This window comes from Aulostomus chinensis, chromosome 17 (assembly GCF_037954235.1).
Source record: "Aulostomus chinensis isolate RoL2024-O1b breed Wild chromosome 17, RoL_Achi_v1.0, whole genome shotgun sequence".
NCBI lineage: Eukaryota > Metazoa > Chordata > Actinopteri > Syngnathiformes > Aulostomidae > Aulostomus > Aulostomus chinensis.
The window spans coordinates 17,456,353-17,483,663 of record NC_141336.1 but is presented as its reverse complement, the minus strand read 5'-3'; the positions used below and the strand labels follow the sequence as shown (position 1 = coordinate 17,483,663).

Genomic DNA, 27,311 nt, shown 5'->3' with positions numbered 1-27,311 from the left:
AGGTGAGGGGCCATTCATTAATTCAGACTTACAACACAACGCTGGTTTAGCCGATCCTATCAGTGGATGGACCATGGGGATTAAAAGGGGGATCAAATATGACATCAGAAGTCAATCCTGTGCTTCATGCTCTCTCCTTCATGGGCCCTGTATCTACCCAGAAAAGCCCAAAATCTCCGTCCATCTGTGGCTCGATCATCACAATAGCTGTTCACACGACTGATGTCAAACTTGGCGTGTGCACACACGGTGCTGGGAGGAAGTGCAGTGAGGAGTTCAAGGAGTTTTTTTCAGACTTTCAATCAGATTTTGGGTGGATCCAGATTGTATCTAGATTGGTTTTAGACAGTCAGAACAGAAAAAAAAACAAGAAATCTGTTTTTTATTCCTGTTGCAAATGTGATCAAAATTTGATCAGCTTCTGTTTCAAATCACTTTCTGAGGTGGTTTTAAATCGGATTCAAATCAGATTTCCGCAGATCAGTGTGGACGGAGGGGGACACAAAAACAGGATTTCAAAAATGTCTCTTCACTCGAAAACTTGTTTTTTCACAGATACCGGCTGCCACAAATTCTTGTCAACCGGTTGTTCATGTCTGGACATGACGAATCTGATTTCATCGCTTGGAAATGACAGTGTGAGCAGTAAGATCTGATCTGAGATTCGCCTGTTGTCCGTACAAGGCCAAAGGGTCTGGGGTCATTTACTCAGCTACAGATTGCACTTTGCAAATACATTGTTGATGAGGGTGTATTATCACTCCGATGTGTTCTGCACCAGCACACCACATGAAAGAAGCGCAGATGTCTTGTGCATCATTCATTATTCATTTATAGGAATATAGGCATATGTCTTGTTTGTTTGTTTTTTAATAGAACTCTACATTCACTCTGTCAATGAGCCACTGCATAAAGATTAGACAACACTGTTTATCGATTGTGAGATACTGTATGGCCTCGGTCTGAATCAAAAGCTCAGCGATCCTAGCTGCAGGTTGTACTGCTGGATGACTATTTTGAGTGATGATGATAATGTACTGGAGAAAAGTCCCCCGGGACTCACAGAACCATTAAAGCACCAAGTAAGCTTTCTATGTCTGCAGGCGCAGCTAAACTAAGATAGACAAGAAGGGAGGGGAGAGAAGGAAGCAAAAAAAAAAAGAAGACTTGTAACAATATCACAGATATAGACAATCATAGCAGCAAATAAACAATGCATCTTTGAGGATATACTCTATGCTAAAAGGGTAATCCTGGGGTGGGAGGGACGGTGGGGTCTGGTCTGACCCCCAAAAACAAATACACTTCCTGTCTGATCTGTAAAGAGAAAGCCTGCACGTCCCTGGAGGAGCAAAACATGAGCTATTGACCATATAAGGAATGTATGTCTCCAAAATACAGATCAGCAGCGAAGCTTTGTAAACAGTCTGGAGATCAAAGGAGCAAGTGAAAGGGGAAAAAAAAAAGAAAGGCTGCATCATTATGAATGATTGGGAACCTCCAACTCATCCTCCACTGTGAGAGAGGCGGTGAGGAATCGCAATGGGTTGCCATGACAATGCCAACTTAAACTGTGTCTCTCGTCACAGTTGTGATTTTAATGAGACATCTTCGAGGGGAAACAAAAAGCGCATTTGAAGGCAACGAATCTGTGTCGGTGTGCGTGTCTTTTTCCATCGTACTCTCTGTGTTTTTGCACAGTTTTGAATGATTAATGGGGATTATATAAGCCGTGTAAGACGTGAAGAGCATGTTGAGCGTTTGAGGAGGGCATGGAGTGATGTTGTCCTTTGAGGAGAAGAAATGTGAATTCCAGAGTTTTTGGCAATGAAAAAATAAACAGAAATGAGTCAGTCGGGTTTTAAGTGATTGAAATGTGCTCCCCCCCCCCCCCCCAATTATTACATACTGAAATTGAATATAATCAAGAGATAGTCAATCACTTTGTTCCCAAATTTCTTTGGCAATTATTTTTTTTAATCTTTTCTTTCATTTTTTCATTAAATTGCTCTGCTTTGTTTTTTTAAAAAATTGAATTATTATTCCGGTCATGTAATAATTGAATACTTCCTCTAACACACGCACACACACACACACACACACACACACACACACACACACACACACACACACACACACACACACACACACACACACACACACACAGATTAGCTGACTCACTCCGCCACAATGATCTTGTACCTCTACGTTTATTTGAAGCTTGATGTGATGCATCATTGAAGAGGTGCAGTGGGACTGTAAGGCTAAAAAGCATGTGCCGCCGTAGGAAACCAACAAAGCAGTGCAATACGGGTGGATGATTCGGGTTTTTGTTGAGGAAAAATGAAAAATTAACATTCATGCTTCAGCAGCTGGAAGTTTCATGTCCTTCCAGGGTTTGTTGCCTGCAAATCTGCAAAAAACAACAACAACAACAACAACAACAAAACTTGGCTATTAGTAGCTTTTGCGCAAATCAACAATTATTGTGAAGTATGGATTGAATCTGCCAGAATACGTATCAGTTTTACCAGAAAATCCATCTTTGTGTTAAAGCTTTTATCAAGAAGAGGGACTTCCACTAATATGGCAGGTAATAGATGTTGTGATCAGTCTTGCGGTGGCACGGTGGTGCAGTGGTTAGCACTGTCGCCTCACAGCAAGAAGGTTCTGGGTTCAAGCCCCAGTCCAGAGACATCAAGAGGGGATGAGGCTGATTGATACTCTAAATAGGGATAGGCTCCAGCCCCCCCCCCCCCCCCCAACCGTTAACAGGATAAGTGGTAGAAAATGGATGGATGGATCCGTCTTGCTTCTTATAATCAGCTCCTCCTAGTTTGTTCCATCCCTGCATGAAAAGAAGTTTGAAAGTCAGCTGTTGAGTGGCCTTTGGTTTGTCACTTCTGCCCTCTAGTGGACACCATGAAAAGTTCCTCAACACCCCACTTTACTGACAACTACATTGTTAGAGTGAACACTGAATAATCAAATAGAATTCTGTGTGTGTACCTGTGGTGGGTGGGTGGGGGCTGAACTAGGAGGATTAATATAGATAAAAATCATACATTTATTTAAGTTTAAAAACAAACAAAAGGGACTATTCATGGAATAAAAAATATTCATAGATATACTATACGTACATGAATCATCCTTAATTATTGAAATTATTTTTATCAGAATTTTTTCCATGAGGAACTAAAGTGTTTTATTTCCCCCTAAATGTTATTTTACTGTAGTTCTGGGGGAGTATAACCAAAACCACTAGGTGGTGTCAGCAGACCGGGAATAAAAGGCTGCTCCAAGGCAAGTGCCAAGATGATTGCATAATCGTTCAGGAAACCAGAAGTTATTTCAGGATCACTCACAATAGTTTAATATTCATTCAAAAAAAAAAAGCTCTGCTCACATTTTCCCCTTCTACAGCACTATCCTTCTAATAAACTCAAGACATATTCAATTTCTGAATTCATTTTATTCAAATTTGCTTTTACCTTTTGATACATTGATACAAAAGAGCACAACCCTAGTGGGGCGTGTTTGTCATTCAAAGCTTTGCCAAGATCCATGCTGAGAAATCACAGTATTCTTAATATTTCTATGCAAATCAATACTTTTTGATTGATGGCATATTTTGCTACGCTACATCATAAATGAGAGCAGAAGCAGTGCCTCCATTCGTAGAGTTGGCTGGTCCATCACTGACTCCAGCTCATTACTCAAAGTGATACGTGATGGAACAATGCGTTTAAGCAAAAACACAGGTTAAAGGCAAGTGTTTGGTAAACACCGAAGAAATTAGAGAAGCGGCAGAATCAGCTGATCCGAATCAGCTGGGAGACTCACATCCAGTTAGGAGTTGCTGAGTGTTGCTAACTGCCTAGTTTCTAAAGAGACAGATGGGGATTTAGCTGAGAGACAAACTTACCGAGAAGAGTGACTCTTTTTGTTTGTGCTGTAGACAATGTAGTAAACACAGTGAGTCTAATAGTACTTTTTAAGTTTCCCTCCTGAAAATTGTGGTTTTTCTGGTGTTTGTACAACATTTTGGCGGGACTCCTTTTTACTTTTTTTTGCTGAGAAATGAGATAAACTTACCAATATCTAGCAAAAATAATTCAATGTCAAGAGAGGTATTTGGGGGTGAAAGGATGAGTTAAACAGACTTCATAGCGAGAGAATAGTTGAACACTTTTTGCACTCTAAGAGTGGTATCACACTGTCAGCCAAAAACAACAATAAAACAACAACAAAACAAAAACAACCAAAAAACATCACAATGTTAACAACACTACGTGATTACTGGTCTGTCTCCTCTGTGATTTGGATGAAAACCAAACTGTAATGATTTCTTCCTAAACCCAAACACCACTCTTCACTCCTCCAAGTCTTGTTTTGCTTTTGTTTTGTTTTTTAAAATACTGGCCTGGCAGTTGTCGTGTAAACCTGCAAACAAATAGATTCCACAGAAAAACTAAAGCATACCCCACAAAGCACATATCCCTCCACCATGGAAAACCAATGTAAAAGGAGTGACTTTTCATTGTGTAAAATGAATCCGATGGGTTGTCCCTTCGCTCGTATTATCCTCCATCATGTTTAATGAAAACTGATAGACCACTGAGAACATGACCACCTAGATGGAGGTAATAAATCAGAACCCATATTCTTCCATTTTTTTGGGCTTATATCATCATTCTAAATGTGCACAAATAGCTATAACATGAAATCTAAACCACAAAGTGCTATCTTTGACTCATGTGGGGTTGGGGGGTGCATAATATTGCCTGCTGAAATAAAAAAAAAGGGTCACTAATGTGGACTCATTAAGTGCAAATGTTCTCTATTGAATGAAACTGAACCGATGCGCTGTTCACTAGACATCACCAGCCTCATCGCTGTAGTCGTTTTCTTACGCGGATCCTGCCAAATAACCCCCCTCCTCTCGCTCTTTCTGTCTTACGTCACACTTTTCTTCTTCGCGTGTGGCTCGCCAGAAATGTGGGAGGGAGGGGAGATCATACGCAATAAAGTTAACTTTGGGATTCAATTTGCCCTGAGGCCTGTAAATCAAAAGGCCATTCCATTTACTAAAGCACAATTGGCTGATGGATTTCACTTTCTCTAAATGATTCAGTCCCTCCGCCCACCCTATCACCATTTTACTGCCGTCAAAGATACTCTGTTGTCAAGAGAACTACCGCCAGACTCCACTGCAACACCAAAGATAAGCTAATGTGGGCATACATGTTTCTTACTTTTATTCAAAACTATATAGATAAGCACGGTAAGCTAATAGGCTAGCTCGGTATCTTTTTTATGCTAAAACAGAAGCTAATGTGTTTTTTTGGACACCAAATGCATTCCACAAATGCTCACAGTAGAAGCTAGCGTCGCCTTCTTTACCATCGTTGAAGTGGATTTTTTTTTTTACATTTTACTTTTCAACAGGAATGTAGACAGATAACGAGAGAAATTTTAATAGAATTCCGGTAAAAAAAAAAACAAAAAAACAAAAAAAACAAAAAAAAAACCCAAAAAACCACGACACCGCCACCGAGTTACAAAAACGAAACGTCGTGCTCTTGAGGCGAAACATAAAATAGACAACAGGGAAAATCTCACCCGGGCTCGGTCGTCTTTGTTGGATGTGTGCCGTGGATGACAACCGTCCAGCCCGTCGCAACAACAGCAGCAGCAGCGGCAACAGCAGCGTATCTATCATCGCAGCAGCCGAGGGGAGTGAAGTGAACCGGGGGGAAGGAGAGAAAGGATTTACGGACACCGACCAAGCATGGCTACCCAAACGACTGCATCATGCACCGGATCCACTCTGTTGCAACCCATCAGCGAAATTATCAATCTCCCTCTTGACCAGGTATGGGTGTTTTTTATGGATGGTGAAATGAATGATTTATCAAGCGTCTGTGTTGAAAATCTATTCCAGACAAGCATATCTATCGTGGTTAGCTAGCATAGATGGACATAGCAGATCCCGGTGATGAGCGCCGCTATCACCCCCAAACGTTAGCATAGCACAGATTAATATTGTATCAGAGGCTTTATTTCAAGAGGAGTGAGTAAAAATTCAGTCGGTGTGACACCATCCCCATCAGCTAGTCCCTGCAACTAATGCCTTTTGTCTCCTCCTGATTCCGATGTGCCGAGAGCCTAATCCGGTGGTTACCAAACTGGGGTCCGTGGACCAGTCTTTGATCTCATCGGATCACGAGAATAATCTGGATTAAGTAGATAAATTTCACTTTAAGTCACCCCCTACATTATGTAAAGGCCTATATGTATCCCAACCCCTTTAATGTCAAGGTAAATCAAGGCCACAAAAAAAAAACCTGAGTTGTGTAATGGTTTTCCTGGATGCAAGATTAAACCAGGTTAAAAACTGAGATTTTCCTTCCCACAGCGCTTTAATTCACAGGGTCAGTTCTGTTATTAAGGATCAGCTGCAGAAGTGTTATGGGCTTCTACACATGCGTGCACACACACACACACACACACACACACACACGCACGCCTTACAAGCCTTATCAAGCAGGACTGCTGTCACTACAGCAGGAGTGGCTCATCTGGAATTGTGACATTATTGTCACCATGCAACACTCAAATGAAATGTTTACAATGCTAACATGCACTTTCACATGCAGCACCACTCTTCCACTGACTCACATGAATGAAGCCAAGGGTTAGGCCTGTGGTGGTGGTGGGTAGAAGCATCATATCAAGGTTTCAGATTAAATGATTACTGTGGTCTCAAATGTTAGTTGTATAATCGGTTCGTTATAGTGGCTCATCTGAGGACAGTTGGAACTATCCTCTCTGTGGTGCTTGCTTGAATGTAGTAGAGTTCTCCAGACCAGTGCTCAACAGTACACACACGTGTCATATCAAACAGGATGAACTATATCATTGACCACGATTGAGTTTTTTTTTTTTTTGCTGGTATTCTAAGATGCATATCTCAACAACAAATGAATATATTGTCAACAGAATAGGCATTCATGCCCCTCTTTGGAGGAATTACAGTATAATCACTTTGGTGATCCTTTAGCTTCTGCTTCTTATGGTTTATTAACAAATTACTGCAAAACTGATTAACATTCCCATCAGCTTCAGCTGTACTTTATGCTGGCGGCAGTTCAAAATCTTAACACACGCTAACACGTATAAGAACATACTTTATCTTAGGGGTGCAGATCGCAGCTTTCATCCTGATATGATATTGATTATTTGAACAGGATGTGATGTATGACCCGGTTCAGTGACCTCAAGCAATCGATATGTATATTATCAACTCACAAAAAGCAATTAAGATTTGGTTTCATGAATGACTCCTGTGTTCTGAAGACATGATAATTAAACCATGAACATGACATGAAATGGAAAACAAACGGGGATTTCAAAATAAAGGTGCCCCTAGCTTAGTGAGTCAGGTGGATGTATGGTTACACCTGGATGAAATATTACATTTGTGAATGTTAAGTACATTACGCATCATAGTGATGAAAGAGTGCTGGTTTTAGCATCTAGCTCAGTGTACCGTATTGCAAGAGCCACTAGCATGGAAGTAAACTCTTGCTATTTGAAGTGTATCAGGACGTGTTGACTGTCAAAATAAGTTCTTATATGTGAAGTGAATTTCTTATTATGGAATTTGTTTTCAGCACCAACGAATCCAAATTGTCCACTACGGTAGAGCGCTGGAGGGATGATGTATTTTTGTAGGCCATCCTTGAAGTTAGCATCGCCACGGGTTCTCATGACCAACAGCTGGAGGGATTTTTTTAATCTGGCCTGTGGTTTTGAGATTCATTCCTACACTAGTTGTCTGCTACAATCTCCCAAAAAAAAAAAAAAATCCTCTACCTTCTTTTCTTTTTTTTAAAAAGATATTTTCTTGGCATTTGTTTCTCCCCATGTCGTCAGCAGCAGTATCGCTTTTTCTTATCTTCGCTCATTTCCTATCAGCTTCAGGCCACAGGTAGACGAGCACATCTCCTGTTACTGCTGCCCAACACTTAACTGCACATACGAACACTCCGTCTCTCTTGCGGCTCATACGACAAACTTGTCTGACCATCTTTGATCCCCTATCATACCTACATGTGCAGACTGGAACGCTACAGTGTGCCTCTCTACCCTCAAGCGTCACAGGCTCCTCTAGGAATGTTGCATCGTGGGAACTCCCCTTTTAAGAGATCGGGCATGTAACGCAAGTTGTATGTGAGGTCATACCGTATCGACCAGGCCGCTCAACCTGTAAAGAGCACTAGCGGATGCTAGCTCATTGCTTGGTGCTAATAATCACTGCAGTTATCTCTAAACTCTCAAACGGTGTCGCTGATTTTAGTTTTTGTGTCACGGCGATGTAAACGGAGGAAGTCGAATGCAGGAAATGGGAAGCCGAGTATTTGTTTATTGAAATTTTGCTATTAACCCATAGAATCATGTGCTCTAGCTTTGACCGCTCCCATCTAGCAGAGACATCTGAAAAAACCTGCACCAGCATTACTGCAAGTATAATCACAGCGTATCACACCCACTACTATGCTGTCGGACAGGTGTCACCAACCCCACTGTGCCAGGGGTGTTGTAGATCAATAGAGCCTGTCAGATAGGCTATGATCTGTGTTTATAAAGCTATCGTAGTATGGCTGCTGGAGTCTAGTACTGTATGTTGTTAGGACAGTATTTCTCCCATGGGAGCTACATCGGCCTGAGCTATAATGGGAGTGTGAAATTTGAACTGAGAGTATGCTTCGCCATTTCTCTTCTGTCGTTCTGTAACACACACACACACACACACACACACACACACACACACATACACATACATATACTGTACACAGCCACACACATGTCACTGGTAGAAACATGACGCTTGAATAAAACCACATTTTTGTGTGTTGGGGTCTCTCTCCTCTGATTTGGTGATCTGTTTGTCATAAACCCTCTGGGGTTAACTGACTTGCCACTCTTTACTCTCAAAGAAATTGACCTGATAAGAGTTCACGCAGAAAATCCTTGACATTTTACTGCATCTCGTCTGTACTCTCCACCCACTTCTTCTATTACAGTTTTTAATGTTCCATACCCACTGAAGTGCACTTAACACAGACCTGTTGCCAAATGACCATTTCTGTGAGCATAAAACTAATTTCTTCGGGCAAAAAAGCATGTTTGATGCTCGTAATGTTCCTTTTACCTGCAGATGTTAGATTTGAAACATTCTAGCGCAATATTCAGGGTTTATACCGGAGCAAATACCTGGACAGTTATGTAAATTTGAAAATAGCAATTTCTATGTTTTTAAAAAGAAACAAACAAACATGGAAAAGTCATGGAAATTTGTCTCACATATACTTAAATATTAGAGTATATATTGTTCTCTTATTAATTTACTTAAATAAGTTCATGTTGTATCAAACCTTGTAGGCGGTCATTCATTCATGTTGACTATATGATGTTCAATTTTTACACAAATTTCATGGTGCAAGCAGACATTTCAAAGACATTGTGGTCATGAAATATTCCTCAAATATTCATTTCAAATCCTTGGAAATTTCTTGGTAAAACTCTCTCTGAGTTTTTAATTTGACTCCCAAAATGCAATTATCGCATGTCCAGTTGGCTTAAAGATTAGCGAGTGTTTTTCCGGGTTAGTAGAAGTTAACTTAATCAGTTCAAATCTCTCAGGCAGACTAACTGCTGTTAATGTTGCATGGCATGCCTTTTAATGCAGTTATAAATCACTGGGTGACGCAAGGTTTAATTTTAGGTCTATATTTATTTTTTTCTCCTGTCATGGAGGTGTAATCACAAAGCCCAGTCTCTACTTAAAGAGCCAGTACCAGTCTCCCAGTGGTTTTGCACTGAACTGGTGTTTCAAAACATCCTGCAACCCGTAATGAAAGTATGGAAATACTGCAATATGCCCGTAAACGTATTTATACTGTGCCAGAAACCCACTTTAGGTCGAGCCGAAATGAAAAATGCCTTTATAAGCTTTTTATTCATATTCATATATTCGTATATTCATTCGTTCATATCCTTCATTGCATTGTTAATCAAACAACACTATCAGGGTCTTAACTAATGTTAAAATACAGTCTGGACACGCCCACTTTCTAGCTTTCCGGTCACATTCCTCCTTATTTCTATCCTGTTTTGCTCAGAAATACATCACAATACAACAGTTAGGGGCTTTTGACACGCTGTTTATAGCCTGTTCTTGGTTTTGTTCTCCTTTTAATTTTTTTTTTTTTTTGACCTTGAAACAAACATTTTCTCTGAGATGGAACTTTCTTAACTTGCAGGGCTGAAGTATCACTTCAACTGCGAGGTCCTTACACAGCTGCAGCTGTTTCAATACACAGCAGCAGCGGAATCCCTGCTCCGCTTGCTTTACAGATACACAACAACACCCCCCAAAAACGTCCTTGCTATTTTATTAGCATTGCTCTCAGTTGCCTTGAATTCTTATGTAGTTCAGTGCTTTTGTGCTTATCTGTTGGATGTATTTTAGGAACACAATAGCTTGGAAATTTGCTTTGGGCTGTGTTTGGTAGACGGTATACACCTGATAAGATTGTTCGAGTGATAGTTTTAACCACAAGATCGTGGGTATCTTCTTCAGTCATCAGCAGAAAGTGTGTAAAGTGCAGTGTTACAGTGTTGGCAATGCCCTTTGGAGACAGGAAACCAGGAGGTGACGGTTGAAGATCATGACAGCTGGTTATTGTCAGAGTAGATTCATCCAGACGACTACTTCAAACATTTGGATGGTAAGAAATGATTCCTGCTGGCTGACGTGACTGTCTTCCATGTTTCAGTGACATTGTTCGTGTTCCAGACTTCCTGTTTAGTTTCAGAATATTCAAATTTGAATGTTCCTTGATGATGAAAGCCGTCAACATGCTGGCTTTGTTTGTTGTTGTTTTTTTTTTCTTTCTGATGTGTGGGTGGAGCCTTACAGGTGGCAGCTCATGATGTACAGACAATGATGCTGTGTGAGCATAAAAGGCCCAGCTGTACAATCACTCATCTGTTTGTGTGGCGTATTGGATCACTGTTCACCGCAGTCAACGGACTCGTCTTTCATCAGATAACAAATCTTCTTTTGTTGTTGTTGCTGCTAAATTTTCCAGCAGGCTGTTAGGCTTCTGCACCCACACAGCTCCGACCCCTGTTTTTTTTTTTTTTCATTTGATGCACTCTCTGCTCTCAGTCTCCTGTACTACAGTAAAGGCCTCGGCCAGTATGAATTCACTCAGTACCGGTCACATGATGTAATAATTCTGATTGGTTTTTTACTGATCAAATCCTGGATTTTATTTCTGGTTGACTGGTTGGCAATCATAACCACATAGCAACATTGATCCGGCCCAGTGACGGCCATGGCTACACTCAGCCGAAATACAGCCATGAATGACGGTCTACGGGTGGTTCAGATCTGGTGGCCAGAGGGGCTCAACTTTGGTTCGCTGGACAAAAAAAACGCAACAATAAATTGAATAGTCAATCGAAAGGGTGTTAATTACCAGCCATTTCGATAATGGATTAATCATTTCCAATTTTAGTAAAATAAAAATATTAACCGTTTGCTGGTTTCACATTCTTCAATATCAGTATTTGCTGCTTTTGACAGAAACAAAGCCTCTCATGGTTTTGGGTTGTCAGTTGGACAACAGAAGTGATTGTACTCGTCACTCTTGGAAAGTGTGATATTTAAATTTTCTCAACATTTTAAATACTAAAATAGTAAATGTACTACTGTGAAAACAGTCAACATATTATGATGAAAAGAATCATTAGTTGCAGCCCTACCTACTGTACACATTAGCTTCCATAACCTTTGATGAGGTTAGGTTCTAGCATGAGAACCATCCAACCTGCTGTTAGATGGGTACTGAAGTGTGGCCTTGCCCTCTTTCATCCTGTTATCCTCCGCGGTATCCCTCTGGCTATGGCTACCAGAACTGGACCACCTCTGGGCTGTAATTCCTGGCTCTAGTTGAGCCCACTGTAAGTGGGCGATGTGGTCTGTCACAAGGCCAAACTAAAGTCACAGTGTGGGTAGGCTTAATCTCATTAGGCTTAATGTTAATATTTCCTCTACTGAGTGGATTTTTTAAGGTTTTTTTTGGGGGGTTACATTGGCTTGAAGAATCTTAGCTTCCCCTCCAAGGTCCCCTGCTCCTGAATGAGATCCCAAAGCACCCGGCTTTTGGGACCGTTGGTTTTACTTTAAAGCCCCGGAGTCCTGTCTCTCCCTCCCCTTTGTCTTTAATTGGCTGGCCTCTGGGGAGTCTTATCCCTCCAATTGATTTCTTCCCCCTCGGCTCTGTCTAATAGAGTGCTGCTGGCTGCTGCCGTTATTATGGTGCACAATCAACACAAGCATGTGTGATTCCTCCTGGGGAATATGGAAAGTCTTGGCTACATTGTTAACATTACTGAGTGTTTGACAACGGGCTAATGCCAACAAACAGGCAGGTCTTCTTAAAGCTTAGGTTGTTGCGTGTGTGATGAGGCTAATTTTGTTGCAAGTGTAAAATCCACATTACCAAGTAGGCTAGTTGGCATGTTTACCCAGTAAAACTGCAGTAGCTTATATGATCATGGTACTTGATAGTAGGTGCAGTGGCTCTGGGATGATATATGTATGTTAGGAATATCCTTAAAAAGGCAAAAAAGCATAAATTCTTTACAGGTATTGTGGTGTCAGTTTCACAAAATTTCCCACCTTAGCTCTTCTTTAACACAAACACACACTGGCACACACTTGGCAATTATTTTTTAAAATCTTTTCTTTCATTTTTTCATTAAATTGCTTATATTATTCCGGTCATGTAATAATTGAATACTTCCTCTAACACACACGCACACACACACACACACACACACACACACACACACACACACACACACACACACACACACACACACACACACAAAACTCCAACACTTTAATAGAAATATGGATATGGCAGCCAGTAGATTGTTAAAGTATCTCTTCATAAAGTTTCCCAGTTCATTGCAATATCAATATTTTATCCCACCCCTAATAAAAAAACTATATTTACTATATCTGATTAATGTTCAAATTGCTGTAGATATTTTTCCCTCTCTTTGGAATTATGACCTTCTTCTCATTTAAGCCCGAAAACTTTTATGAAACTATGAATAAATGTTCTTCTTAATCCTGAGTGAGTTCCATGTTTTTACGCTTTGATTCTGACTGCTAAGGGTTTTGCTTCCTTTCCTTTGAGCAAATCGCAGCATTAGGAATCCGCTAAACTAGTAAAGAGAAGAGGTTTGGCGATTCTGTTCTTCCTCTGATCTTCAGCTGTTTTTTGTTCCTCGCTGTGTCATGGGGCACGTAACACTCGAGAGTGATCATCTTTGCCAGTTGTCATCTTTTTTGCTTTGAACTCCATGTGATGCAACACTAAGGCAAACCATATCGTACATACATATACTGTAGGTGGATTTCTGTGTAGAATTCCTGCACTTTCAGCTCAGAGGGACAAATTTAATCCTGGACGGCGAAGCAGATCAGTTGAGAAACGGCGTAGAATAATTTGAAGCGCTTCAAATTACCTGCCAGGCAACTAGACCAGACATCTTACTGTATGTTGTAGATGAATGCTAACAAGCAGACTAAGCTTTAAAGTACTGTCTGTGGTTGAGACCTGTCAAGAGCTGCAGTTTCTCACTGTGAAATCATTTTAGTCAGTTTCTGAGGCGTTTAACTTTTTTTTTAAAAAGAGTTAGCCCTTGTGTTCAATGTCAGGCCTCTGTGTCAGTTTGAATGTTCGACTGATGACAAAACTGGTACGTGCAGCAGCTGCTTCACTCTACTGTTGGCCAGGAATATGATTGGATGAAGGTGATGCATCTAGTATGAGGACAGGAATACTTTGTTACTCCACTGAGGTTTGTGAGTCAGCTGATTCACCTTCACGGGAACGGTTTGACACCTTCACCAAGCCTCTTTCACCTGTCTCTCGGGTGCCTGTAAGCTCCAATAAATAGTCAGTCTGAGAATCGATCGTCCCTAAGGACAAGCTGCGCTGTCATCTGAAAAGTTTGGCTCCTGAATGCAAAATTGATTCGCAATTTTTTCTCCTCGGGGGCTTCTACTATTGATTACCTTGAACCTGATCACCTGCGGCAACAGACGGCAACATAGGGCATCCAGCGTAGTTTTATACTGTGTGACTTCACTTTTTTAAAAGTACAATTTCCAAGTAGCGATGTGATCCAAATCCTGATATTTTACAACTGATTTGGCCAATAGCCAATATTTACCAATGTAGCTATTATTGATATAAAACAAGTTGATATGATAATCACATTTTGTACATTTTGTCTGATCTTTATCGATGATGGCTTTTTTTTTTCAGGGAGTTTTGCTATATGGATACCCAGAATCAATATTCTCATTAGCACCAGTGGCTCAAGTGATTAGCCTCATGTGGAGATGAGGACTGGTAATATTACTCCTCTCTAGCTCAACAACCCCTCCTAATCCCTAACTGACTGGTATGGAATTAGAACAATTTATAAAACGTAGATAAATACCAGAAAACGTCTTGACCACTAATCCAAACTGCTAAAGGATCAAAGTGGGTTGTCATACATTTGTGGTGGGGCCTCCTTAACCCTTCCTGCCTTTTGAGGGTTGACACGAGTCTAATAACACAGTCGTGAACAGAAAAAAAGTGAGATATTTGCAGGAAGACTTGCTGAATATGTCTAGGAGTCTGTGACATTTTAGCAGTTTTATCTGCGGCAGTGATAAAATGTTCACTTTTTCAGTGCGTTCACTTTCTCTGTGAGGTGTGAGGTGAAAGGCCTGTTCCAAGTTGTAAATTACTGGTGTGGAAGGAAACATGGCTGATGACGTCTTTGGTCAAGAGACATATTTCTGTTGAGTTTGTAGTAACACAAGCAGAGAACATTGACCCTGCCAGCAAATGTCGGTTACTTAACAGACTTATGTAACATTATTGTAACTTCACTTACAATCTCCAGTAACACGACACAAAAACTCGCCTTTTTGTGTCGGGCTCAGAGTTTACTATTTGAGTCGAACCTCTATTGTAAGGCAACCGATATTAAGATGTGAGCTCTTGACTGGAGGTTCTTGATAGAGTTGCTAGTAAAGATGTGTTGTACTGCACCATTGAGGACTTGAATATAAGCTGTATCATAGCAACCGATTTTTTGCAGCTGAGGAAGGTAATCGGCAAAGCTGGTAATACTGTGTGTGTGTCTGTGTGTGTGTGTGTGTGTGTGTGTCCCACTGATATCAACTCTATTTCCCCTTTTTACACATGAGTTGAAGAATTTAAATTATATGGACATGTAAGTCAGATTTTCAGCGCCGCTCTTGTTAGGTCCATATGACTCTTGAAGCCTGCTGAAGTACATCACACTGGTCATCAGGGAGCTAATGAGCAGAGAAAATGGCTTTTGTAATCCTGACTTGTGGTGGAAAAGAACAGAATTATCGCCATCAATGGGGCGTGGCATGCTTGATTCATCAAGCATGGGAGCTTCTGTGACCTCAGCGTAGGACTTCACCCTTTTACTCTGTGAGATTTTAAGTGTTCTCTTTGTGTTTGGTGGCTTGCAGGGTTTCTCTAGCAGTGACATACAGACAGTAAAAAGAAGACCATCAGTGTCACTTTGCTGAAGCGTCAAGCTCTGTTGGATGTAATTGAAGGGACTGGACAGATTTCAGGGGAGCTCAGTTCCCATTAAAAGAAAAAAATTAGTTTTTCTTTCTGACGGGATTAAAGCCTTCTGGGGGGCGGGGGGTCAGATGAAAGTAGCCAGCTGGGTTTATTCCTTGTGTATGTAACTTTAAACGTTTTTATACAAAGGTGTTGGGATGGCTCGGAGGTAGAGATGTCGTCTAGCAACTGAAAGGTCGCTGGTTCGATCCTCACTTCCCTCGGTGTTGAAGTATCTCGAAGCAAGATACTGAACCCGTAATTGCTCCTGCGACGGACTGGCCACCTCTTGCCCAATGTCAGCAGGGATAGGCTCCAGCATTGCCCCCCTCCCCAGTGACGTTTAAGCGGTATAGAAAATAGATGGATGGAGGGATAAAAAGTGACTTGGATTTATATAGAGTGCCTCTCAAAGAGCCACGGCAGCTTTTCAAAGGGGTACATGTAAATAAACCGATGAGAACAAAAATACTTAACTGTGGCTGTTTTTGCCGGCAGTTGTTTGTTATGCCCACATCAAAAGTGGGTGTCAAACAATGGTCCTTGCACATTATTGAACATAAGAGACACTCTTCCTCAGACAGTGATCAGGGAGTTCGTCTCCTCAAATGAACTCCACAGCACTCAAAAAGCAGGAAGCCATTGAGAGACGTGACGGTACGGAAAGGAGTAGTCTTTTATTTTGGCTCATAACTACATATACAAGATTATGTGTCCTCTTCCCCTCTTTCCTTGTGTCCTCTTTTTTTAGCATTGACATGCTAACATGCTGTGTGTGCATGAGCCCGACCGCATCATGTCAAGGTCACACATTACTTTGTAATTGCATCCTACTGTGATAACAGAACGCTTCCTCATCGACAACCAGCATGGCTGCTCAGAGCCCAGACGATGTGCACAGCAGCCATGTAATCTTTGCTTGGTTTGGGTTGATGCCTTTCAAGAAAGGAGCTTCACACACACACACACACACACACACACACACACACACACACACACACACACACATCGTGAGCCTGGTTCTAGCCCAGTGCTGCTGGCTGCCTTGTGGGGAATGGCTGATTGTTGGGCTATTAATAGCCAGCCTGACCGTTGAGCCTGACTGGGGTCTGTGGATCAGCTCAGAGAAGAGAACGCCCCACTGCAGGCTTTCACACTCCTGTGTGTGTGTGTGTGTGCGTGTGTGCGTGTGTGCGTGCGTGCGTGCGTGCGTGCGTGCGCGCGCACACGTGCACACGTGCAAGAGCATTCATCCATCAGTGCCCATGCACTGCTTCTATCAATGTGGAACTTCTCTCATCTCTTTCAACAAAAAACAGCAACTTATCATTTGATTTTAGCGTCAAAATGGAGGCCCTGGCTCTGTATTTCCAGGCTTTTGTTCTTCTTTCTTTTTCTGTTTCAGTCAGACTTGTGACAACTAGACTTCAGGTGAAGTGAACTTGGACAAGTGTCAAACTTTTCTTTCATTTTTGATATGTGTGATTGTTTTTGGGCGTGAGGGATGCTGCCTGTGGCATAAAACAAACAAAAGCTTTGTTGTAGATCAGCGCAAAGAACAAGAGTGCTGTTGTTCCCCGTAACACATGCATCATCTATACACACATCTCACTTTGTGCCTTTGAGCCATGTCCAATTGTACCACTTTTTATTTATTTATTTATTTTTGACAGCCATTAGTGATGGCATTTTCTTGCTGCAGGTAAAAAAGTGTGTGTTATGCTTGTGTTTGCAAATGTTTGGCATGAAGTAGAACACTTGACGACATTTCACAATTCTCATTTGCCGCCAGCTAAATTTGGGGTTGAATCTCAGCGGATGGAGCAGCATTCGATTCCCATTGCTCTGCTGTGATTGAGATATTCTCCATTTTTCAAGTCTGGCGTCTGTTTCTGAAAGAAACACTGATCCTGATCTCCCTTCTTTCCTCTTTTTTTAATCCTTGCATTCGTACTCTGTTGGAACACGAGAATAGTTGAGGTGTGTTTGCCTCAAGACTGTTCAACACTAGTTGAGTTTACTCGGAGGCCTCAGTTTCCTCCTTCCTCTCCTCTGGCAGCATTGCTGTGAAACTGCATGAGTCATTGTGGACAACAGCTGATGGAAATGAAACGAGACTGTGCAGGAGAGGGCTGTAGTGGAGGGGGAGAGTGACTTAATGACATGGAAAAAAAAGGTTTTATGCTAATGACTATCTAAATTTATCTCCTACTCGATGAAGACGCGCACAAACAGATGCAGGTATTAGGGATGCTCATTCTTACAGATTTTCCTGATATGCATTAACTAACAATTTTGAAAAAGATACTGTTTAGAACAGATGAGCTGTTATGCTATCAGCAGATGTTGATCTTCGGTTTGGATTACTGATGTTTTGCTTGAGCATCTTCAATTTGTGCCTTTGAGCCATCTGTCTTCATGTCTTCAAGTGTCAGAAATACGTAAACTTGTTTTTATACAGATGATATTGGCCAAAATCAGCTGTAAAATATTGATAAATCAATAAAAATTCAGTATTGTGTATCTTCAATAAGAATTTATTTGTGCAAATAAGCACAAACAACACATGACACCTGCAGGGCTGCACATCCATGAAATGTCTTTAATTGTTATGCCCACAGTCCAAAGACATCAAGAGGGGACGAGGCTGATTGATACTCTAAATTGACCGTAGGTGTGGCTGTGAGTGTGAATGGTTGTCTGTCTCTGTGTGTTGGTCCTGCGATGGACTGGTGACCTGTCCAGGGTGAACCCCGCCTCTTACCCGAAAGCTGCTGGGAGAGGCTCCAGCCCCCCTGACCCTTAACAGGAAAAGCGGAAGAAAATGAATGGATGGATGGATTTTTATTTCCTTCCATTTCGCAAAATGAGCTGAATTATGCAGTCACAATGTTACAAATCTTTAATCCCCCCATTAAATGTAGCACAGGTTTTACCTGTCAGCAAACTCACTCTAGCAACCATATTTTAACATAGAATCACATCTATAATACTAACCATACCTCCCTGTAATGCTCGGTTAAGAAAAAAGAAATTTTGCCTTAAAATTTTTCTTAAAATCTGCTCAAAATTATCATTAGAAAGTGTTCAAAAAGCACGATGACTTGCTGATACATTTGTATCAACTTCAAAATAAAATGAATGGGACGTGCCCTCTGCTGTCCTCAACATAGCAGACACACTGGTTGGTATTCAGAAATAGCAACATGTCGACATACTCCAGCGAGGTTAGTCTTGGCTGCAGTGGAGAATACCGTTCTGATCTTACCAGTATCCCAGGAATGGAGGGATGTAGCCTGGTTTAAGTGGCCTACTGATATATATTGCTCAGATTTCTTTTGATCGATTAATAGTTGATTATCAACATCCCTAGCAGGAACATACAGAACCTTCCAGTGGTTGTGAGTGAGGCTCAGACGGGGAAGTGCATTCATCTTTGCAACTATTTTCGTCTGTGCGTGCTTCACAGGCACTGGGAGTGCAGGAAAGAGTCGTGTGTACAGAAAGACCCCAGGGGTGTGGTTGCATGTAGGGATGGGAATCGATACCCGGTTCTTGTTGAGAACCAATTCCCAGTGTTTCAGTTCCTTGGAATCCTTTGCCAATTTTGCTAACGATTCCTTTATTGATTCCAGTGGGCGCTAATGATGTCACCACACACGTTGCGTTGCTTGCACAAGCTACACAACGTGCGTGGCGATGTCATTCACCAGTGCAGCCAGCAGGAAACGTTACGCCAAAGTGGCACAAACGCTCTAAAGTTAAGTTACATTTCATGAGGAAGGATGACAACGGGAAGGAAAGGGAGGAAATACTACCAACATACAGGAACATTTGCACACACAGCATGCCATACCTTTGAACGAATGTCGCCTTTTCGATCTGCCCCGGAGTGAATTTCAACCCAGCAGCAGCGGCAACTTTAGCACGTCCTCTGCTGTTAATACTGCAGGTAACTAACCAACTAACACCGCCTATCATGGTAGCACCATCTCACTACTGGGTTTGTAAAGTCATGTTACTTCTAAACTATACAAAGTTTATGCTAATCGACCTGTTTGTTGTCTTCTTTTTTTCCAAATGAGAATCGATGACAGAATCTATAAAGAATCGAATCGTTAAGCAGAATTGAAAAGGAATCGGCATCGTAAACATCTTATCAGTTCCCATCCCTAGTTGTATGTGTGTGATAGAATTACCACACATTCCCATCACCATACATGTTTTCGGTCAGATTCATCAAGCCAGTTTTACAGAGATTTTCATTTGCTACACAGGAGAGGCAAAATTAATTCCTGCACTTAGATCATACACAATTAATTAAATTATAGAATTCTATTAAAATGTCACAGATGAATTAGATTATCTTCCCACCTTGCCACCAACGGATTGTTTGAAGATATAAGTTATGACATTTCATGATCAAAAATCAGTGTCAGTGTCGCACCTGAAAGTGCCAGCTGGGTTTATTTTCCAAGCGGTCACTACAAAACTGCAGTCAAGTGCATAGCTTTTAATGCTGCATGTGCTTCCTGTGGTGGCTTTTTGTATTTTTTGGGGGGGGGGGGGGTGATAGAAAAGAAAAGAGGAAATCTTTGCCCAGGAAGAGTATCCATCTGTCTGTCCCTAGCTGTGCCATCCCTCCTTCCTTTCTTTACGTCATGTTGCCTTTATGAAACACCTCCTTAATGTGACGCAAGCTGATGACAACACAAGTGGAGAGGGACAGAGAGAGATGATAGGTGAAGTACCCTTGAAGCTAAAAGGCCTCATGTGACTTTGGGTGAAGCTGTTTCGGGATAGAGGAAGACAGCGAGAGACAGAAGATGAAGAGGGGAAACCGACATGAGAGATCAAGACGCACGCTGGAGCGATGCTACTTGTGTTTCTACCTCCCGTGCATGCTGACATGCACACTGTATTTCACTCAATAATGAGCTGCAGGAAGCTGCCTTATCTCTGTCTTCCAGTGCATCCACAATGACCCCCCCCACACCTTCCATTCCGTCTGCCAGTCTATCAGTCTATAATGTTGCCTTCCAAAGCTGATGCCTGAACCACAGCTGCCAGGAGGAACTGCCTGACAGCTTATTGCCCTGAAGCGCTAATCGCCTACTGGCGCCTGCAACCCATCAAAATATCTGGAGGTTGTCTATCTCCCTCCTCGCGCCTCTCTCTCATCTATACAAGCACTAATATGCGATTGATCGGCTGCATCATCAGCTCTTAGATTGGATGAGCTCGTGCTAAAGGATGAAGGGAGGGAAGAGCTCTTGCTTTAATGTACTAGCATGTTCTCACCACACCTGTGCAGAGCTGTTTATTAGAGATATATTGTGTCATTATCAGCAGTCCGGACAGGTTGTGCGTATGTGTGGCCGCTATTGTTTTGTGCGTGTGTGTGTGTGTGTGTGTTTGTGTAAGACTTTAAGGTTTTGGGGCTCTTTGTCTGTCTGTATAGAGATGTTGCCACGGTGATACAGTCCAAGCTGATGCTGGAATGACTCTATACAGATGTATAGTTGAGATTGATATGAAGGCTGTGTAGAAAAGGAAGTAGACCCCACCTCAGTTCCTGCACCTGGTCACACCCTGCGAAGTCACAACAGGTGTGTTAACAGTGAAGCAGGAGTTTGAAGATGGGTGTTGTCTGAGTCCTGCGAGTTGAGTTTCCATCTTAAAGTAGTAATATTGTGATTGTACACATGTAGACTGGCCTTGCGTCTGTTATGACCTTTGTTGATCCTCTGTTTGTCTGTTTTGCTTCTTTTTTTTTTTTTGAGTGAGACCAAGTGTGTGCATGTCTGTAACAGACTAATACGCAATTTAACATGAAGTTTTCTCCTCATTATCGAGGAACTTCAGTTTTCCTGTTTAAAGAACGTAAATGAATCAAAACAAGAACCAAGTGTCGTCAATGCGGAACAACGCGCATTCTTGCATATTTAAACTGGGGTGACGACGCCCCTCCTTCTCCCTAGAGGTGGGCAGTGAGTGAGTGAGCTGCATGCGTTCACTTCCTAATCAGAAACACGTGCATATGCATGAAGCCAGGTTCAGAAGTCTTGTCTCACACTGACGTATAAAAGGTTTTTGCAGAGGGGATTTTGCATGTCTCGTTTCATTTCTCCATGAATCATAAAACAATGTCAACACTTGACTTGAAAATCTGATGTCTTTAAGTGCTACCTGAGTGCAGAGGACGAAGAAATAATAGAAACATCATCCAAAGCTTGTAAACGAGAAACAATTCTGTTGTCCTCATTTTAACGATTCGCCGTTATCGTCCTTTAAGGAGCCGCAGCAACTCAGCACATGAAAACAAAGCCACTGAAGCCACACCGATATGGCGTGTGGTCAAAGTTCAATCATGTTATAAATTATATTTGTATGTTTTCAGCTGCACACAGACTGAATACTGTAATTACTGTATGATGGTTTCATTTTGATCAAGCGAAACAGGAAGAACAAAGAACAGCAGTGTGGAAAGAGTCATGTCAGCATGTGTGAAGAGAATTGTCTTGTGAGTGCCTTTTTTAGTGTATTTTTTCTATGTTAAGGAAGCGAAAGAGCCCCAAGTCACAAAATTGTGTTACCGCTTATCTTGTCTCGCCCCTCTTTTTACAAATCGCTGGCATGATGAGTCACTCACTTTACACGCCTCAAGTATCCTTGTCTAGCCCTGTGATTCCGGTGTAAAATGCTAATATTTTATTCCTCTATAGAGCTTTATCTCGAGACATATTGTCTGTCATTTTTCAAGCAGTCTTTAATTGAATTTCGGTTTGAAGGCAGAAAATGGCAGTCTACCAGAAACCTCATCATCCCTCCTTTGTTAATAAACCCATTTTACTCACAATTCTACAGATTTACGGTTTTATCCGCCGTCACACCTGAGGTTCATTCACTGGTTTTTTGTTGTTGTTTTTTCCTTTGTTCTCCCACCACTTTCCCTCCCACACTTGTATTTTTTTTTCTCGAGATGCTATTTCAGCAGATTTGCTGCAGTGCATGTATACAAAATAGTGGTTTCTCCTCTTCTTGAGGATGTCTTACAAACCTCCCTGCAGCGCCACTGTTCTCCCTCACCCTCTGAAACAGTGCGAGCGCTATATACCCCAGGGTAAGTTTGTTTTCAGACGCAATCAATAATGGAAGAAGAGATCAATGTATTATGAATGAAGAAACGACGTGCCCTGGCACAAAAGCCCGTCTATTGTAAAAAAAAGGTTCATTTAATAGTACCACTAATAATACTCCCAACTGGTATTGTGTGCAGAGATGAAAGTACTTAGTCCGGCCTTTTAACAGAACCTTTGAATGTGTTAAAAAAAAAAAAAAGCAACAACCTTTTGTCCCTTTTAGACCTTCAGATCTGATTGTTTTTGGCATCTTTGACACAAGAGTGAAATTATAGCCAGCGTGCGTCAGTTTACAGCGGGAAATCACATCTGTGAGTGAAATTTAGCAGGTCGACTGGCATGTGGTCTAATTATATAACTGCTGCTCAGGCGAAAGAACTCTCCCCCCCCCCCCCCCCCCAAAAAAAGGAAAAGAAAGCTGTTTGATTTCTCAACTCCTTCGACTACAGTATCACTGATTCGTGCACAGCTCCACTGAGGCTATTGAAAGTCTTATTGAACACCTGAATAGTCTTTGTGGCAGGTGAGTCGGTGGAGGAGATGAGTAGTCCCAGGAAGAAAGGACACCATCTTCATATGCTCAAAACAGATATTTTTACAGAACAACTGAGATGTTGTTGTTGTTGTGGTAGTGAGCGCAATGGCATCAGCAGCTCAGGAGGAGTCTCGAATAATCTGTAATAATCAATAATCAACCAGACAGACTTGTAGCATATAATGCGAAGAAACAATGCAAGATGTCGTAGGATTTGACCAAAGCAGTAAATCTGTCATCATGAGCAATTTGTTGTTTGCGGGTGGGAGCCACTTTTGATATTGATGCATTTTGGAATGGGATATTGACATTTGCTGTCATATCAGGCTTGCCATTGAGGAGTCCCTTCTCACGAGTGTGTGCACGCTTTACATTTTTGAAATCTTTCTTGAATCTTATATCCCATACTTGACAACATGTCTGAGACCCGTTTAAAAAAATACTGGTGCATTTTTTTAAATTTTTTGTCATACGTGGTTGGAACATCGGCGCAAACATCAACATAAGAATCCTCTGTAGCCTCAGTTTCATGAGTTGGAAAATAAATAAGAATTTATTCCAAAGAAAAATGCAAATAGCAGCCAAGCTTTCTGCAGATTAACGATAAAAACACACAGAGGATTCTCTGCTGCTCCTCGAAATGATCAATTCGTTAGCTTCTTGTTGTAGGTTTCCTGTCAATGCCCCAGTCTTTTTTCAAACTCCAGATTAAAGCACATTCTCTTTAGAAAACCTGATGATCCACATCAAGCAAAGTGGCTGATGAGTAGACTTAGACTACGGAAATTGCACTGTCCATAGATTATTGGACTTTGGAGTTTCAGGATCGGCACACCAAAACCTATTATGATGCAGTGAACAATAATGTGAGCGTCAGTGCTAATGCACATGCGGCCGGTATTGAAGATAAAAGACTAATTAACTAACTAATGTATTCTATGAACTGTAGCACTCTGTCATACTAAGGTGTATGTGTTCTCCATGGGAGGCTGGAGTAGCAAAATGTCCTTTTAACATGTTGTGTCATGAAGAAAGTGCTATTTATTTACTTGAATCCACAGCACCTCTCTCTCTCTCTCTCTTTCTCTCTCTCTTTCTACTTCCTCAATGCTGAAAGAAGCACAGCAGTTTTAAAGTTATCCAGCATCATAAAAAACAAAGATGGTATTACCAGGCAGGCACCTGTTCATTCGGATTTCTCTGACTTTGTTTTGTATAAACAGCAATTGTGTGTGTGTGTGTGTGTGTGTGTGTGTGTGTGTGTGTTTGTGTGTGTGTGTGTGTGTGGTGCTGCATACACTCCTTAACTTGTCAGGAGTGTGTGTTCTCACCATTGCAATATTCAAATTAGTTAAATCTGTGTGTCTCGGAGTCAAGATTAAAAAAAAATAAAAATCCTCTTTGGTTGTGCACCAGGCAGGAAGGTTCTCCTCTATTTGGTTATTACAAAAAATAAATGAAGAAGAAAAAAAACCCTCCCGTGACATAAAAGATGTAAATAGTAGACAATCCACAGTTGATAAATCGCTCAGTCAGAGGTTTTACACCCTTGTCAGCTTTCTAGTAGTCTGCTGCAGCTCTGCTCTGCCGTTGCCTTGAACAGTACAGTTCCTCCGTCACACCCTTCCAGTTATCCACATGGAATTCTTTTCTCGCAAAGCAATGGGTGCGGCTTTGATACGACTCATACTATCAGGCTCTTACACCAGTCAGCTTCTTAATAAGTTCATGCAATCATTTGTATAAGATGGAGAACCGTACAAAATAGTTTCTCAAGCATATAAGGTGTGTGTGTGTGGATTGTGGATGGTCTGCTGATGTTTCCATGGAGCTGCAGGGCATCCACGTGAATATGCACATTTAAGAAAAAAAAAAAAAACGAGTTTGATTCATGAGCTATTTGACATTCCCGTCTATTTTTTTGCTTCTGTGGTTTGCTTTGATAAATAAGCGACTACAGTACTAGCCGCGTGTTTGCTGGTTTGCGAATGAAGCTAGTCAGCCAGCCATCCTGTGGGCAGGCGCGCAGACTGGCAGCTCAACCAGTTGTGACGACTTCTTCTTCTTCTTCCTCTTCTTCCTCTTCTTCCTCCCTAAATGAGCAGCTTGAAGTAATCAAAGCGTGAAATGACTTTCAAAGCAGTGGATTTGGGTAAACACAGTTTGAAATAATAAAGCTTACGCAAGAAGAGGTTGCCAGAGGGGTTATTTGATTTGTTCATTATTGCCATCATGTTTTATTTTTAAGCACTTTTACATTTAGAGGAGGATGGTATGAATGAAACTGGAGCAAGTTTGAACATATCAGTGTCGCCAGAGCCGTTCACCACTGAACGACAGAAATGGCCCCTTGTGCCAATATGCACAAACCGATGTATTGTCTCTCAGCTGGGTTGGGTTCATTCCCTTTTAAATCCATAACAGACAATTAGATGGTTGGTAGTTTGCTTTTAGATACAATAGAAACACCTGATAGGATACAAACAGCCAGTGCAAAGACATACATTATTACCTTTTCGCCAAAGGTCATGTTTTTGATGGTGTTACTTTGTCTGTCACTTAGCAGGATTACGTAAAAAGCTACAAGACCTGTTTCCTCCAAATTGTGGGGGAGGGGTGTAACATAGACCAGGGTAGAACCCACTTAATTTTAGACCGATTTATTTAGCATAGTGAAAAGTGGCCGAGGTCACCTTGGCGGAGGTATGCACTGTCCAAGTGCCCTCTTTTTTTCTTTTTCTTTTTTTTTAATATCTTGGATTGTTTGTGTCCTTAAACGTAGAAATATGTTTTTGGCCCAAAGTCAATTTTTGAGTGGGTTTTCTGTCAAATACCTAAAATAAAGTCTGTGGTTAAGACTGGCTTAAGACAACAACAAGTGGCTGAATGACACTACGGAGTTCCCCAGGGACGTCAAGCCTCAGTCTTCAGTCAGGTGTCTGGGGTGTAGTTCCTACATAGCATAATGTTGGCTTTGCATGCTAACGGTTGTGACGTAGCAAAAGCTATGAAAAGTTGTGTTCATTTCTAAAGATTGTTTTGAAAATGCGAAAGTGTTCGGAGCTTTTGTTTGCCGCTGAGGTTATTTTTGGCTGTTATTATAAAATGTATGTAAAAAATGGAGAAGAGAAACCATGGCAATGTAAACTTGTAGGTTGGCCTCCAAAAAAAAAGTTATTCCTACAGCAAACTATAGGTACCAGCTCACAGTATTTGGATTTAGATTCTCTTTAGTTCTACACTTGGGTTCTATTCTACAGAACCATCTGGAAGAACAGTGAGGGTCAGTGTTGTGTGTTCTTGTATTCATGGTTCTATAGGGAAAGAAAAAAAAGGCCCCATCTTTGGTCCTTACTGCTCTCTGGTATGATACACTCAGGCTAATGGCACAGATGATTTGTCGCTACATCTGTTAGTCATGCAGACAAGAGGATCTACAAACGTAAGACTATATTTGTCCCTCTCACTCTCATTAATCATGCAGGATCCATAGATAATGGATGGTGTCTCTGGGCTTTCACTGCTTACTGGCCAGACGGATCTGTTAGCGTGACCTATATCGTTGAGGACGCCTTCAGATATGCCTCACCGCACATGACATCAAACAAACATGCTGGTCTTTACCGACTGACTATATTTTAGTGTTTTGAGATGATTTCACTATAATCAGCAGTCCTCTATGAGTTTTGTTGTCCTGTTCGGAAGCTTGCCTGCACATTAGAGTGTGTGTGTGTGTGTGTGTGTGACTAAGGACCTTTAATAGAAATCAAACGTAAGGCCTGAGGGAGGTATCATTCTTGTAAACGGACAGCTGCGGGCCCTATGGACGCATGTATCTGTGTTCTACACGTGTGCACCATAGATCAGTGTTTACAGAGA

At 41.5% G+C, this 27,311-nt stretch overlaps 1 protein-coding gene across 1 annotated transcript in view; it reads left to right on the top strand.

Annotated features, from left to right (window-relative positions):
- Positions 1–5,635: 5,635 nt before the first annotated feature.
- The window catches only part of mboat2a (membrane bound O-acyltransferase domain containing 2a), a 47,579-nt gene continuing 25,903 nt past the window's right edge, over positions 5,636–27,311 (top strand). The window contains exon 1 of the mRNA XM_086182848.1: positions 5,636–5,875. Coding sequence (XP_086038974.1) covers positions 5,792–5,875 — 84 coding nt within the window. The 5' untranslated portion in view covers positions 5,636–5,791. The remainder of the gene's footprint in view (positions 5,876–27,311) is intronic.